This window comes from Elgaria multicarinata, chromosome 8 (assembly GCF_023053635.1).
Source record: "Elgaria multicarinata webbii isolate HBS135686 ecotype San Diego chromosome 8, rElgMul1.1.pri, whole genome shotgun sequence".
Lineage (NCBI taxonomy): Eukaryota > Metazoa > Chordata > Lepidosauria > Squamata > Anguidae > Elgaria > Elgaria multicarinata.
The window spans coordinates 5245031-5257786 of NC_086178.1; the positions used below are offsets into that span (position 1 = coordinate 5245031).

At 45.7% G+C, this 12756-nt stretch overlaps 1 protein-coding gene across 1 annotated transcript in view; it reads left to right on the forward strand.

The window, feature by feature from the left end:
• The first annotated feature begins 370 nt into the window (after window positions 1–370).
• Window positions 371–12756, forward strand: part of PSMD1 (proteasome 26S subunit, non-ATPase 1) — a 138340-nt gene continuing 125954 nt past the window's right edge. Inside the window, exons 1-6 of the mRNA XM_063131768.1 lie at window positions 371–457; window positions 4705–4748; window positions 7829–7902; window positions 8157–8326; window positions 9295–9500; window positions 11148–11291. Of these exons, the coding sequence (XP_062987838.1) occupies window positions 442–457; window positions 4705–4748; window positions 7829–7902; window positions 8157–8326; window positions 9295–9500; window positions 11148–11291 (654 nt within the window). The 5' untranslated portion in view covers window positions 371–441. The remainder of the gene's footprint in view (window positions 458–4704; window positions 4749–7828; window positions 7903–8156; window positions 8327–9294; window positions 9501–11147; window positions 11292–12756) is intronic.

The window sequence follows — 12756 nt, forward strand, 5'->3', positions numbered from 1 at the left end:
AACTCCCAGCATGCCCTGCTGGGGGACTTCTTTCTGTCCAAACGTGCCTATGACTGCGGCCTGTTTTTTTTTTCTTTTTTCCCCGTTCCAGACGGGCCCCCGTTTCCGTTTCTCCTGCTGCCCTAGGACGGAATTGCCTCTCAGCGGTTCCTTGGGGCCGCCTCCTCCGTTCCGAATAAAGGCGTTTGCGATAGACAGCCCCAATGGAACGCCGGCGCCGCGGGTTGCTGAGGCGGCGGGGGCCTACGGCGGGGGCGTCCCCGGCGCGGCCCTCATGCGTCATTTCCGGGGTAGTCCGAGGGCGCGACGGAAGCGGCGAACGAGCTTGGTCACGGACTCTGACGGCAAGCGGCGCCGCGCTCTGAAGCCTTCTGCTCGGTCGGCCCTTTCCCCCGTCTCCGCAGCACCCAGCCGGCGGGAGCCCGCGACGCCGGCGGCGCCATGATCACCTCAGCCGGTGAGCCAGCGAGCCAGCCGGGCGAAGGAGCAGGCCCCGGGGCTTTCCCGCTGAGTCAGGCCGGGCCCGAGGTCGCCTGCTCGGGGGCCCCACCCCACCCCTCGCGCCCCAGTTGCCCCGGCAGGGCCCTGCCCCGAGTCCAGCCTGTGGCGGAGAACGTAGGGAGGCCAGGGGTGGCCCCTCCGGATGTTTTGCCTCCTTCACCGCTGGCTGGGGCGGAGGGCCGATGTGGGCCCCCCCAGATGTTTGGCCTACAAGTCTCGCCCCATCTTCTGTCCCCAGCCGGCTGCCCTCCAGAGGTGTCGGACTGCAACTCCCAAGAGCCCCAGCTGGACATCAGGAAAAACTTCCTGACTGTTAGAGCAGTACGACAATGGAACCAGTTACCTAGGGAGGTGGTGGGCTCTTCTCCCACACTAGAGGCCTTCAAGAGGCAGCTGGACAGCCCTCTGTCAGGGATGCTTTAGGGTGGATTCCTGCATTGAGCAGGGGGTTGGACTCGATGGCCTTAGAGGCCCCTTCCAACTCTGCTGTTCTATGGTTCTAAATCAGGCATCCCCAAGAACGGCGCATGTTTAGCTTTGAAAGAGGCTGAAAGAATTGGGCCTGGAGAAGAGAAGATTGAGGGGAGACATGAGAGCACTCTTCAAATACTTAAAAGGTTTTCACACAGAGGAGGGCCAGGATCGCTTCTCGATCCTCCCAGAGTGCAGGACGTGGAATAACGGGCTCAAGTTAAAGGAAGCCAGATTCCAGCTGGACATCAGGAAAAACTTCCTGACTGTTAGAGCAGTACGACAATGGAACCAGTGATCTAGGGAGGTTGTGGGCTCTCCCACACTAGAGGCCTTCAAGAGGTAGCTGGACAACCATCTGTCAGGGATGCTTAAAGGGAGATTCCTGCAATGAGCAGGGGGTTGGCCTCATTGGTCTTAGAGGCCCCTTCCAACTCTATTATTCTGTGACATTCCGGCTGAGAGCAAATGGGGGTTGCATTCCCAACTCCTCTGGAGGGCACCCAGTTAAGAATTTAAGACGATCCTGCTAGGTCCATGTAGCCCAATATGCTGTTTGTAACAATGGCCAATCAGGTGCCTCTAGGAAGCCCCAATAGGTCACTGAAGGCAAAACAGCCCTTCCTGGATGTCCACCCCCCACCCAGCAGTCACTGTTCAGAGGTGTATACAGTGATGAGGTAAGCAAAATGTGGAAAGTAGTGCTAGAGATATTCAGGTTCCAGATCCACTCCACCTCCCTTGTAGGTCCTCTAGAAGAAGCTAACATGTAGCATGGCAGCCTCCTCTAAATAGTGTGGTGTAGTGGTTAGTTTGGGAGATTGGGTTCAACACCCCCGCGCACCCCCCCCCCCCCCCGCTAGTCACTTAAAGCAGTCTGAGGGAGGAACTGTGTGACAGGCAGCCTCATCCTCCTGACCCTCATGTCATTAACTGCTGCACTCCCAGATCTGCTAGGGGAAGGGGTGCACTTCCAGGGAGGGGTTGCTTTTTGCTGAAGCAAAAACAGTCAGAATCACCACTACTAACATCGATAAAGGAGGTGGGCAACTCCGTCAAGCCTCTTCCTGTGAGAATTCTGGCTGCCATCACGTCAGCTGTCTGAGGGAAGAACTATGTGAGACCAGGAGCAACCCCATTCTGCCTTTATCGGATCCATTCCCGAATTTGGTCGTATGTGTATGTGACGGGAAGCAGGTGCTTTCAGGGAGTGGTTGTGTTCCAAGACAGCCAGAATCTGAGTACCGTATTTCTTCGATTCTAATACACACTTTTTTCCCATATAAACATATCTAAAAACGGGGTGCGTCTTAGAATCGCAGTTGTGTTTATTATTTCTTAGAATCAAAGCTTTTTTTCTGTTGGTGGTACTGAAATTAGTGTGCGTCTTACAATCAGTGGTGTCTTAGAATTGAGGAAATACGGTAGATATCAGGCATAAGGTGAAGGAGTCAGGGTGTTCCTTTGTTTGAGGGTGGAAGAGCTACACGTGAACCTCTCGCCATAGCTAGATGAGGCTTTATCCCGGGGTGAACCCTGGGATCATCCCTGTGTGTCCACATGTCGCACAGGGGATCCCAGGATCAGGGAGGGATCATCCATGCCTTCCTTGCCCCAGGATGTAGCCCTTACCTTTGGCCCCAGTTTTTCCGCGGTCCCGGGCTGAGCCTGAGACCGTGGAACATGTGGCCAGGTGGCGCGGGTTGGCCAGGTGCTGCGCCCATCAGGGGTAGGGTGGGGTGAGCAGGAAAAGAGAGTTAAATTAAAAAACAACAACTTAGCTTTAGTGCAGGAGCGTTCGTGCACTGCTGTTCCTTTTTTAAAAAATGGCGGACACGACACCTCTCCTACTGAGGTCTTCACGTGTAGACAGAGGAGGGATCTCGTGTAAAACACAATGTGAGAACTTCCCTCCTCCATCCTGGGATAGCAGGTGGGTCTAGCTAAGGCCTCTGTCTCTCCTGAGGCTGTGAACAACGTTATAATAACATAATTGTAAACCACCTTTTACGACGTAATTCGCTTTGAGGATTTTTTTGGTTGAAAAGTGGTATATAAATATTCTAAATAAATCTCTCAGCCTAACCTACCTCGTAGGGTGGCTGTGAGAATAGAATGGGTGAATGGGGATCATGTGCACTGCCCTGAGCTCCTTGGAGGAAGGGTGGGATGAAAACTTAACAAAATCATTAGGTGTGTGGCAAATTGCTGCAGAGAAGCCGTGGAAGGGTGTGTGCTCAACTTTCCCCATGCAATCTCCCCACCATCACCACCACCCTAGAGATTCCAAATGATTGTTTTGCGAGGATTTTATTACACATTCTAGCATGTTTATTTATAAGATGTATACCCTGCCTTGCAATCAAATGATTTTCAAGGTATCGGACATGTTCTGGCATGAGTGCAGGGCAGGTGGGTCCTGACGTTTAGCGTATATGTGTATAAATGTGTGTATGTAGACATGAAGTGGGAGTTCCGAATACACACGTGTTGCTATTTTTGTTTTTTTGTAACGTTAGAGGCAAAGGTATTGTTTGGAGAGGGATGGAGAAGAGACTAGTTACAGGTCATGGGAAGGTGCTGTTGCACCCTGTCCTGCTTTTTTGGTCCCTGGCCAACAGCTGGTTGTCCACTGTGTGAACAGAATGCTGGACTAGATGGACCCTTGGTCTGATCCAGTATGGCTGTTCTTATGTTCTTAAAAAATTATTTATTTATTTATTACATTTCTATACCGCCCAATAGCCGGAGCTCTCTGGGCGGTTCACAAAAATTAAAAACATTCAAAGTATAAAACAACAGTATAAAACCATACTATGAAATACAATATAAAAGCTCAAAAAGAGGAGAAAGAACATTTAGTGCTAGAAACAAATAACAGAATGGGGCTGGATGCAGACCATTTCTCAGAGCTTGGCTAAATGTCACACTTATGACCTGAAAAGTAGCCACATAGAATCGTAGAATAGCAGAGTTGGAAGAGGCGTACAAGGCCATCGAGTCCAACCCCCTGCTCAGTGCAGGAATCCTCCCGAAAGCATTCCTGACAGATGGTTGTCCAGCTGCCTCTTGAAGGCCTCTAGTGTGGGAGAGCCCACAACTTCCCTAGGTAACTGATTCCATTGTCGTACTGCTCTAACAGTCAGGCAGTTTTTCATGATGTCCAGCCGGAATCTGGCTTCCTTTAACTTGAGCCCGTTATTCCGTGTCCTGCACTCTGGGAGGATCAAGAAGAGATCCTGGCCCTCCTCTATGGGACAACCTTTTAAGTACACAGAGGAGGTACTTATAGGCCAGTCTCTTACTATTGAGGATCCAGAAGGCACCCCTAAAAATGAATGCTATAGGGAATAGTGGAGTTGGAGTGGGAGGAGCAAGAACAATTTACTGCTAAAGTGAGAGATTTCTGTAATTAGAATATCTCTGCAAAAGATGAAGCAGAGCAAAATAGTGGGTAGAGAGAGGCAGCCTCCCTCCTTTTCTGCATAGTCACATACTATCCCTTCCGTGACTTATGTGTAATATGTAGTTAGGCCATGAGAAAGGAGAAGAGGAGTTGGTGTTCAGGTTTGATTATTTGCTTCTCCTTCTTGTGCCCAACTTTATTGTCTTGTTTTTTGAACCCTACTATTATTACCACGAAACACGTTTTCCAACTTTACTGGCCCACAACATTTATGACTAGCCCTCATGGCCACAGATACTGATGCTAACAAGACCTTTCTTTTGTAGCTGGAATTATTTCACTTCTGGATGAGGAAGAGCCAGAACTCAAGGTAGGCGTATTTTCTTTTGACTTGACAAGCAATAGATCTTCAAGGTGTCTAGGCTGAAGAACTGTTTTCCAGAAACAGCCACTGAAAATATGTTTGTGTTTGGTGTGAGTGTCGTGTTGCATGAGGCTGAGCATTGCCACATACTTATTTTTGAAGTGAAGATTGCTTCATCTTTTATGTTGACACGAAACCCAATCCTTCATTATGACTTGTGTCAAGTTCATTTCTGAATAGCTTTTGGCCTGTGTCCATTTTGCGTCAGTTCCATTCCTGAGGAGCATGCTAGGTGCAAATTGGCAAACTTCATATCTGACCATTACAGTTGATACGGTTCCTAATCTCATGTTTGAAGCAGCACCTGACCATTGTTGGGTTCCAAGGAGCACAGCTAATTTAGACAATCTCTCATCCTATTCATAAGAGGCTTGGTTGCCAGCATAGGCATTCCTGCAGTATATAGTATATTATGAGGTCAGCCAAAATATGATGAGGTCAGACTCTGGAAAGACCTAAAACCATGAAGAGGCAAGCACTGCTAGACTTGAATAATGGCTGTTGGAGTGTCAGTCCAGGTCTGTGCCTGATTCAAAGTGCTGGTATTAACATTCAAAGCCCTAAATGGCTTGGGCCCAGGTTATCTGAAGGAACGCCCCCTCCCTTATGTACCTGCCCGGACCCTAAGGTCATCTTCAGGGGTCCTTCTCCATGAGCCCCTGCCAAAGGAAGTGAGGCAGATAGCTACCAGGAGCAGGGCCTTCTCTGCTGTGGCACCTCGGCTGTGAAATGAGCTCCCTAGGGAGGTTCGCCTGGCACCTACGTCACACTCTTTTTGACGCCAGGTGAAGACCTTATTTCCCCAGTATTTTAACGGTTTATCACCTCAGTCTGTGTTTTTACGCCGTTGCTTGTTTTATACTTTGAATTGTACTTGATGGTTTTAATTTTTGTGAGCCTCCCAGAGAGCTTCAGCTATTGGGAGGTCTAAAAATGCAATAAATAAGTGTGTGTGTGTGTGTGTGTGTATGTATGTATATGTGTATATATATATATAAGTGTCAAGCTAAACTTTCCTTAATTATGAAGAAAACAAAGGCTTTCCCTTTTCTCTGGTGAGTGAGCAGGTCTAAAAAAAAGGGAGAAAGGGAACCGGACCTACCCGCTCATACATAGTTTATTGTTTGGGAGAAGGTCATTCGGCATTCTGCCTCTAGCTCTGATGAAGTCCTGGAAAATTAGTCTGGAAGGAGTTCCAGGATGCTGTGCTTATGCCTCACACCTGCCTGCCTTCCTTTAGTAAAGTTTACCTTATATTTTTAATGAACTGGGTATCCAGATGGTCTCTGGGCTCATCTACACCAAGCAGGATATTCCACTATGGAAGTGGCATAAAAGCAGTATATAAAAGGCAGGAGCCACACGACTGCTTTGTAGTGGTATTGAAGTGCACTGCAGGATCTACACTACTGCTTTATAGCGGTATTGAAGTGCACTGACAACTGTTGGGGCCCGTTGACACATGCCATATACCACTTTCATACCACTTTCATAGTGTTATATCCTGCTTGGTGTAGATGTGTCAATGGGCCCCAACAATTGTCAGTACACTTCAGTGCCACTATAAAGCAGTAGTGTGGTTCTTGCCTTTTATATACTGCTTTCATACTGCTTTCATAGTGGAATATCCTGCTTAGTGTAGATGAGCCCTCTGTCTCCTTCCTGGGCCGGTGCTGTTGAATAATCTGGTGATAAAAGTCTTTTCATCCTTCTAAGCCAGCGTAGGCAACATCTCCGGAACTTTCTCCTGATGTTCACGATCGTATCTCGGCATGTCTTTCAGATATCTCAGCTTGGTTGCTTCATCGTCGTTTGAAACTTAATATGGCAAAGACTGAATTGCTTGTTTTTCCTCCTAAACCTTCTCTTCATCTCTCATTTTCTCTTACTGTCAATAATGTTACACTTACTCCAGTCAAGGAAGCTCGTAGTCTTGGCTTTATATTTGATTCCTCGCTCTCCTTTATTCCTCATATTGAGGCAGTAGCTAAATCCTGTCGTTTTTCCCTGTATAATATTGCCAGGATTCAATCATTTTTGTCTGTCTCTTCTGCCAAGACTCTTGTTCATGCATTGGTTATTTCTCGGTTGGACTACTGCAACCTTCTTCTCTCTGGCCTTCCTTCTTCTCACATCAGTGCGTTGGTTTCTGTTCACCACTCTGCTGCTAAGATCATCTTCTTGGCTCGCTGCTCTGACCATGTTACTCCGCTTCTGAAATCTCTTCATTGGCTTCCAATTCACTTCAGAATCCAATATAAACTTCTCCTGTTGACCTACAAAGCTTTTCACTGTCTAGCTCCTTCCTATCTCTCCTCTCTCATCTCACACTATTGCCCCGCTCGTGCTCTTCGCTCCTCTGATGCCATGTTTCTCGCCTGCCCAAGGGTCTCTACTTCCCTTGCTCGGCTTCGTCCATTTTCTTCTGCTGCCCCTTATGCCTGGAACGCTCTTCCAGAACATTTGAGAACTACAAGCTCAACCGCAGCTTTTAAAGCTCAGCTAAAAACTTTTCTTTTTCCTAAAGCTTTTAAAACTTGATTTTGTTCTGACTTTATACTGTTAGTTTTACCCTACCCAGTGCCTGTTTACCCTACCCTGTGCCTGTTTGCATTCTCTTCCCCTCCTTATTGTTTTATCATGGTTTTATTAGAATGTAAGCCTATGCGGCAGGGTCTCGCTATTTACTGTTTTACTCTGTACAGCACCATGTACATTGATGGTGCTATATAAATAAATAATAATAATAATAATAATAATAATAATAATAATAATAATTGGCAACCTCTTAATGTTTTGGACTACAATTCCCACCATCCCTGATAATTGACCATGCTGACTGGGGCTAATGGGAATCCAAAACATCTGGAGGCACAAGGTTGCTTGTCTACGTTCTAGGAAAATACATAGCATTCAGTGTTCCGGGGTTCAAGTCACAGCTAGGCCCTACCCACTCACCACAGCACTGTTCTCCTCTAATTTGACATGCGGTGCTCTTATTAATTTGCTTCTCATTGTTTTTCCAGGAATTCGCTCTTCACAAACTGAATGCTGTTGTCAATGACTTCTGGGCAGAAATCTCTGAGTCAGTGGACAAAATGTAAGAAACGTTTTATATGTGGGAACAGGCCAGCCAGTTAATCCAGACCTCAAGAGTGAAATGTTACGTCTTAATTCTCGGTTAATGAAAAAATGTGTGGTTCCACACTGCGTGAACTGATGGTTTTCATTATTTTGGAATTCCAGATCCGTCATCAACGGGATGCTAGTTAGGTTGAAATGGAAAACGTGGTTTGTGTTCTCAGGCGGCAGTAATGAGCTGTTGTTGTTTTTCCTCCTTTGCTTTCTCTGCAGTGAAATCTTGTACGAAGATGTCGGCTTCCGGAGTCGTGAGTTTGCAGCTTTAGTGGCATCGAAGGTGTTTTATCACCTTGGAGCTTTTGAAGAGTCACTGAACTATGCCCTGGGAGCAGGCAACCTCTTCAATGTCAACGACAATTCAGAATATGTGGAGACGATCATTGGTAAGGCCTTACACGGTGAACTGGAATGCATTCTAGCAGTTCACCCTATTTCAGCAAGGATCAATAAACATTTTGAAAGCCCCTGTAGTGTTGGACTGGGAGTCAAAAGATCAGGGGTTCTAGTCCCCACTCGGCCAAGGAAACCCACTGGGTGACTTTGGGCCAGTCACGGACTCTCAGCCCAAGCTACCTTCCAGGGTTGCTGTTGTGAGGATAAAATAGAGAGGAAGAAGATTATGTATGCAGCTTTGGATTCCTTGGAGGAAAAAAGGTGGGAAATAAATGCAATAAATAAATAAATAAATAAACTTATTGACAGAACATCCAGATTTGGCACTTGACCACTTTCAAATTCTGGAAATCAGTATTATTTGCTTTATTGAAATGTAAAGTTGCTCAGTTTGCTTGAGTAAACTTGGAATTTGAGTCTAAAACTAGTAGTTTAGTTTTTTGGGCAGCATTCGCATTTGGGACAAGGAGGACAGTGTTGGCAGGAAGAGATTCATCTCTACTCAAAGGGTGGAAGGAATATACGAATATGTAAGGATAGCAGAACATTGCTCTGAAGAATATGAGATGATAGCCAACTTGAAAAGAGCCATCTAGGTAGCTATCTTGAAAAGAGTAGTTCTTTGTCCTATGAACCTCTCATATTCATATCCCTTGAGAGACAGAAACTTTGTGTGTATTAAATAACGAAAGCTGAGAATCTCAGAGTATAATCTTGTGGTTATATTTTTTGCTTTTTTCTTCTGTTCAGATGACTGTAAATGTTTCAGTGCTACGGCATCATTAAGTTAATCACTGGTTTTGTGGTGCCAAATGTCTTCAGAACATAAATTCGAGTTACAGTTGTAACTGGGCAGGTGTGTCAGTATTCCCCACTGAGGCTATATTGACGTGATGGTTCTGTGAACATTGGGCAGGTTTAAGGTGGGATGTGCTTGTGTGTGTGTTCCTTTTCCCAGCGAAGTGCATCGACCATTACACCAAACAGTGTGTGGAAAATGCTGATCTGGCCGAGGGAGCAAAGAAGGCCGTCGATCCACGTCTGGAAGGGATTGTCAATAAGATGTTCCAGCGCTGTTTAGATGACCACAAGTACAAACAAGCCATTGGCATTGCTTTGGAGACACGCAGGCTGGATATCTTTGAGAAAACCATTTTGGAATCGGTAGGTGGAAACACAGAAAGTGACGTTTGATACACATGCACTGCCCTCTTCACATTCGGGCCTGGAGATTGCTAGAGTGCTGCAGGAGGCCAAATTATGCAAACCAGGAAATATAAATATATATATATATATATATATATATATATATATATATATATATAATTCTGCTTAAGTTGTATGCATTAGCCTTTCTATATAGCTTGCTAAAAATGAGTAATCTGGAGTCCATGATCTGACGGAGTGGCTTACATCCTTCAGTGGGTACTGAGAGCGCAGCCTCATAGATTCTTTTAAAGTGTTGGCTCCTACAAGCAAGGAGGCAAGCCACTTTTGGCTCTGGGAGCTCTAGCAATGGCTGGTGTGCGCATGGCCTCTTTGTGTGTGTGTGTTTATTCGTTCAGTCGCTTCCGACTCTTCGTGACTTCATGGACCAGCCCACGCCAGAGCTTTCTGTCGGCCGTTGCCACCCCCAGATCACCCAAGGTCAAGTCCGTCACCTCCAGAATATCATCCATCCATCTTGCCCTTGGTCGGCCCCTCTGCCTTTTGCCTTCCACTTTCCCTAGCATCAGCCTCTTCTCCAGGGTGTCCTGTCTTCTCATTATGTGGCCAAAGTACTTCAGTTTTGCCTTACTATCATTGGGTTGTGGCTTAACTATGGAACCCTTGTGATGGACACTACTGTGTTCTTGTGGGGACAATCCCTGCCACCTCACTCTCTAGTTCCAAACTTGGAGCTGAGGCTTGTTGTGGTGCTGGGCAGCCACTCGGCTACCCATTTTTTTTAAAAAAAATAGTCACCCCACTATTCAAGCAGCCCTCCAGCCTTCCTCGCTTGATCTGGAAAAGAGGCCGGGGCTTATTTTGGTGCTGCGTAGGAGAGGTTCTCCTAGCATCAAAACGGCATGCTTCAGTCTTCCTTTCCAGCCTAGAGCTGGTGAATGGGGAGGGATTCCTTCAAAAGTTGTGTCTTCATCCTCTGAAATTCAGAGCCGCTGCAGTGGGCAACACATTCCCCTTCCCTAGTTGGAGAAAAAAGGTAGCGCTTCTCTCATCATCTTCCATTTTTATGTGGTGTTATAAACCACTTCAGGATTTGTGCAAATGGGGAGCGGAAAAGGAAGTATTGCCAATAAGTAAATAATAAAACTGAGGGTTATGGAAACACCTGCCATGGGAAGGGTGGTGATCAGAATAGGGGAACAGTGTCTGCATTGCACCATGTCCTGCTTTGTTGGTCCCTGGCCGACGGCTGGTTGACCAATGTGTGAACGCTGGACTAGATGGACCCTTGGTCTGATCCAGCATCAGGCCACTTCTTACGTTCTTACGTATTACAGGTTAGGTGGGTGGGAGGAAGTTAGCAGTGTCTTGCCGAAGGTCACCTGTTGAGTTTTTGGCTAAAATAAAACTTGATAAGTGGGTTTCTTGGCTCTTAGTTCTCGCTCCTAGGCACTGCGCTACATCGCTTCTCAGAATATTCACCCTGTGTATAGAATGAGTATACATTTAAGTAATTTGGATTACACTTGTATTTTGCTATCGCTGTTATCACTGAAGACAATACGGTTGCATTGTTACACGTAGGTAAATAATTGAACATTAGGGGGAAAGAATTTAAAATGGCTTGTTTTATTTTGCGTTTAGAACGACGTTCCTGGGATGCTGGCGTACAGCTTAAAACTCTGCATGTCCCTGATGCAAAATAAGCAGTTCCGCAACCAAGTGTTGAGAGTTCTGGTTAAAATCTACATGAACTTAGAAAAACCCGACTTCATCAATGTGTGCCAGGTAACATGGTGGGGTTTTGTACGTCTGGCTGCAGTCCACGTGTCCGCCAGGTGATGGCCTGGGTGTTGGCCTCAGCCCCTTGGAGGAAGGGTGGGATAAAAACGCAACAACAATAAATAGAGGCCTTGGCCACATTCTCAAAAATTCTGGCCGATTGTGAGCGAGCCAGCATGCTACCTGGTGCGGTTCAATTGCTCCCACCTGGCTTCTTCTGCCAGCTGCTTTTTGTTCTTCTTAGGAGAGCAACAAGAGAATTCCTAGTTCGTGTTAGGGTAGTTTTCTGTTGAAACAGAGTGATACAGTGGATTCACCCTTTAAACCTACAGTTTAAATAAATCATGACACTTGTAGTAGGTCATGTGTTGTTGTTCATTTGAGGTTGTATTTACCTAATTTTTAGACCTGCTAAGGAACAGATGATTGTTATTATGTCCTGATATGTAAAATCATACAATTCCAAGAGGGTGCACTTTCTTTTTCACACGACTGTACGTGCCGGAACAAACTTCTTACGCTAGGTTTAAGGATGAGTATCTTTATTTTTCAGATTAGCAGCATTTGCACAATTTGTATTCCTTGCATACATAACATTCAAAGTTACGTTCTTTTCCTCTGCAAAGAGTCTTTTTTCCCCCTTTCCTTTGTAAAAGTCTTTTTTTTTAATACCTTCAGGCTGAACTTGCTTGAGGTCTTCGCTCTCGCAGTCACCGAACGACAAGATAACAGCTTTGCAAAAAAAACTCCCACAGCAGCATGTACAGTCCACCTCCTATTCAATTCCGCCCACACCTTTGTCTGAGACACTCCCCTATTTAAACAGTTAATAGGCAGACGCTGAATGAGTCAGTGTTTCTTGTGCCTTAATTTTAAACACCTGCTTTTAGATTGTTACAATCTTTTGCCTATTTTATTTTTCTTTAGTGAATTTATTCTTTGTAAAATTACACATTTCGATATATACAATACAAATACTAACAGTTCGGACATCACATTAAACCCGGGTTGGGAGACCTCTTTCAGACCCCGGGGCAGATTCAGTTTGGGAGAAGTCCTTGGCGGCTGCAATCCGGTGGTGGACAAGGACTGATACAAAGTGATACCAGAGCATATTGTAGTTCAACGTTCTTATTCATTTCTTATTTATTTATTTAAAACATTTGTATCCCGCCCTATATCACTAGGATCCCAGGGCAGCATACAGATAAAATCATACAAGATAAAACAATAAATATGCACAGCTAAAAACAAACCACGAATCCAGTTAAAACCAATATATAATTTAAAAGTTAAAACAATTAAAACAGTTAAAACAATAAGCAAGCCAGGTGAATTGCTAGTAATGAAGCGTTAGGAGGGGCATTTCAGCCATTCAGAATGGGGGGAATCATAGAATAGCAGAATTGGAAGGGCCTACAAGGCCATCAAGTCCAACCCCCTGCTCAGTGCAGGAATCCACCCTGCATGA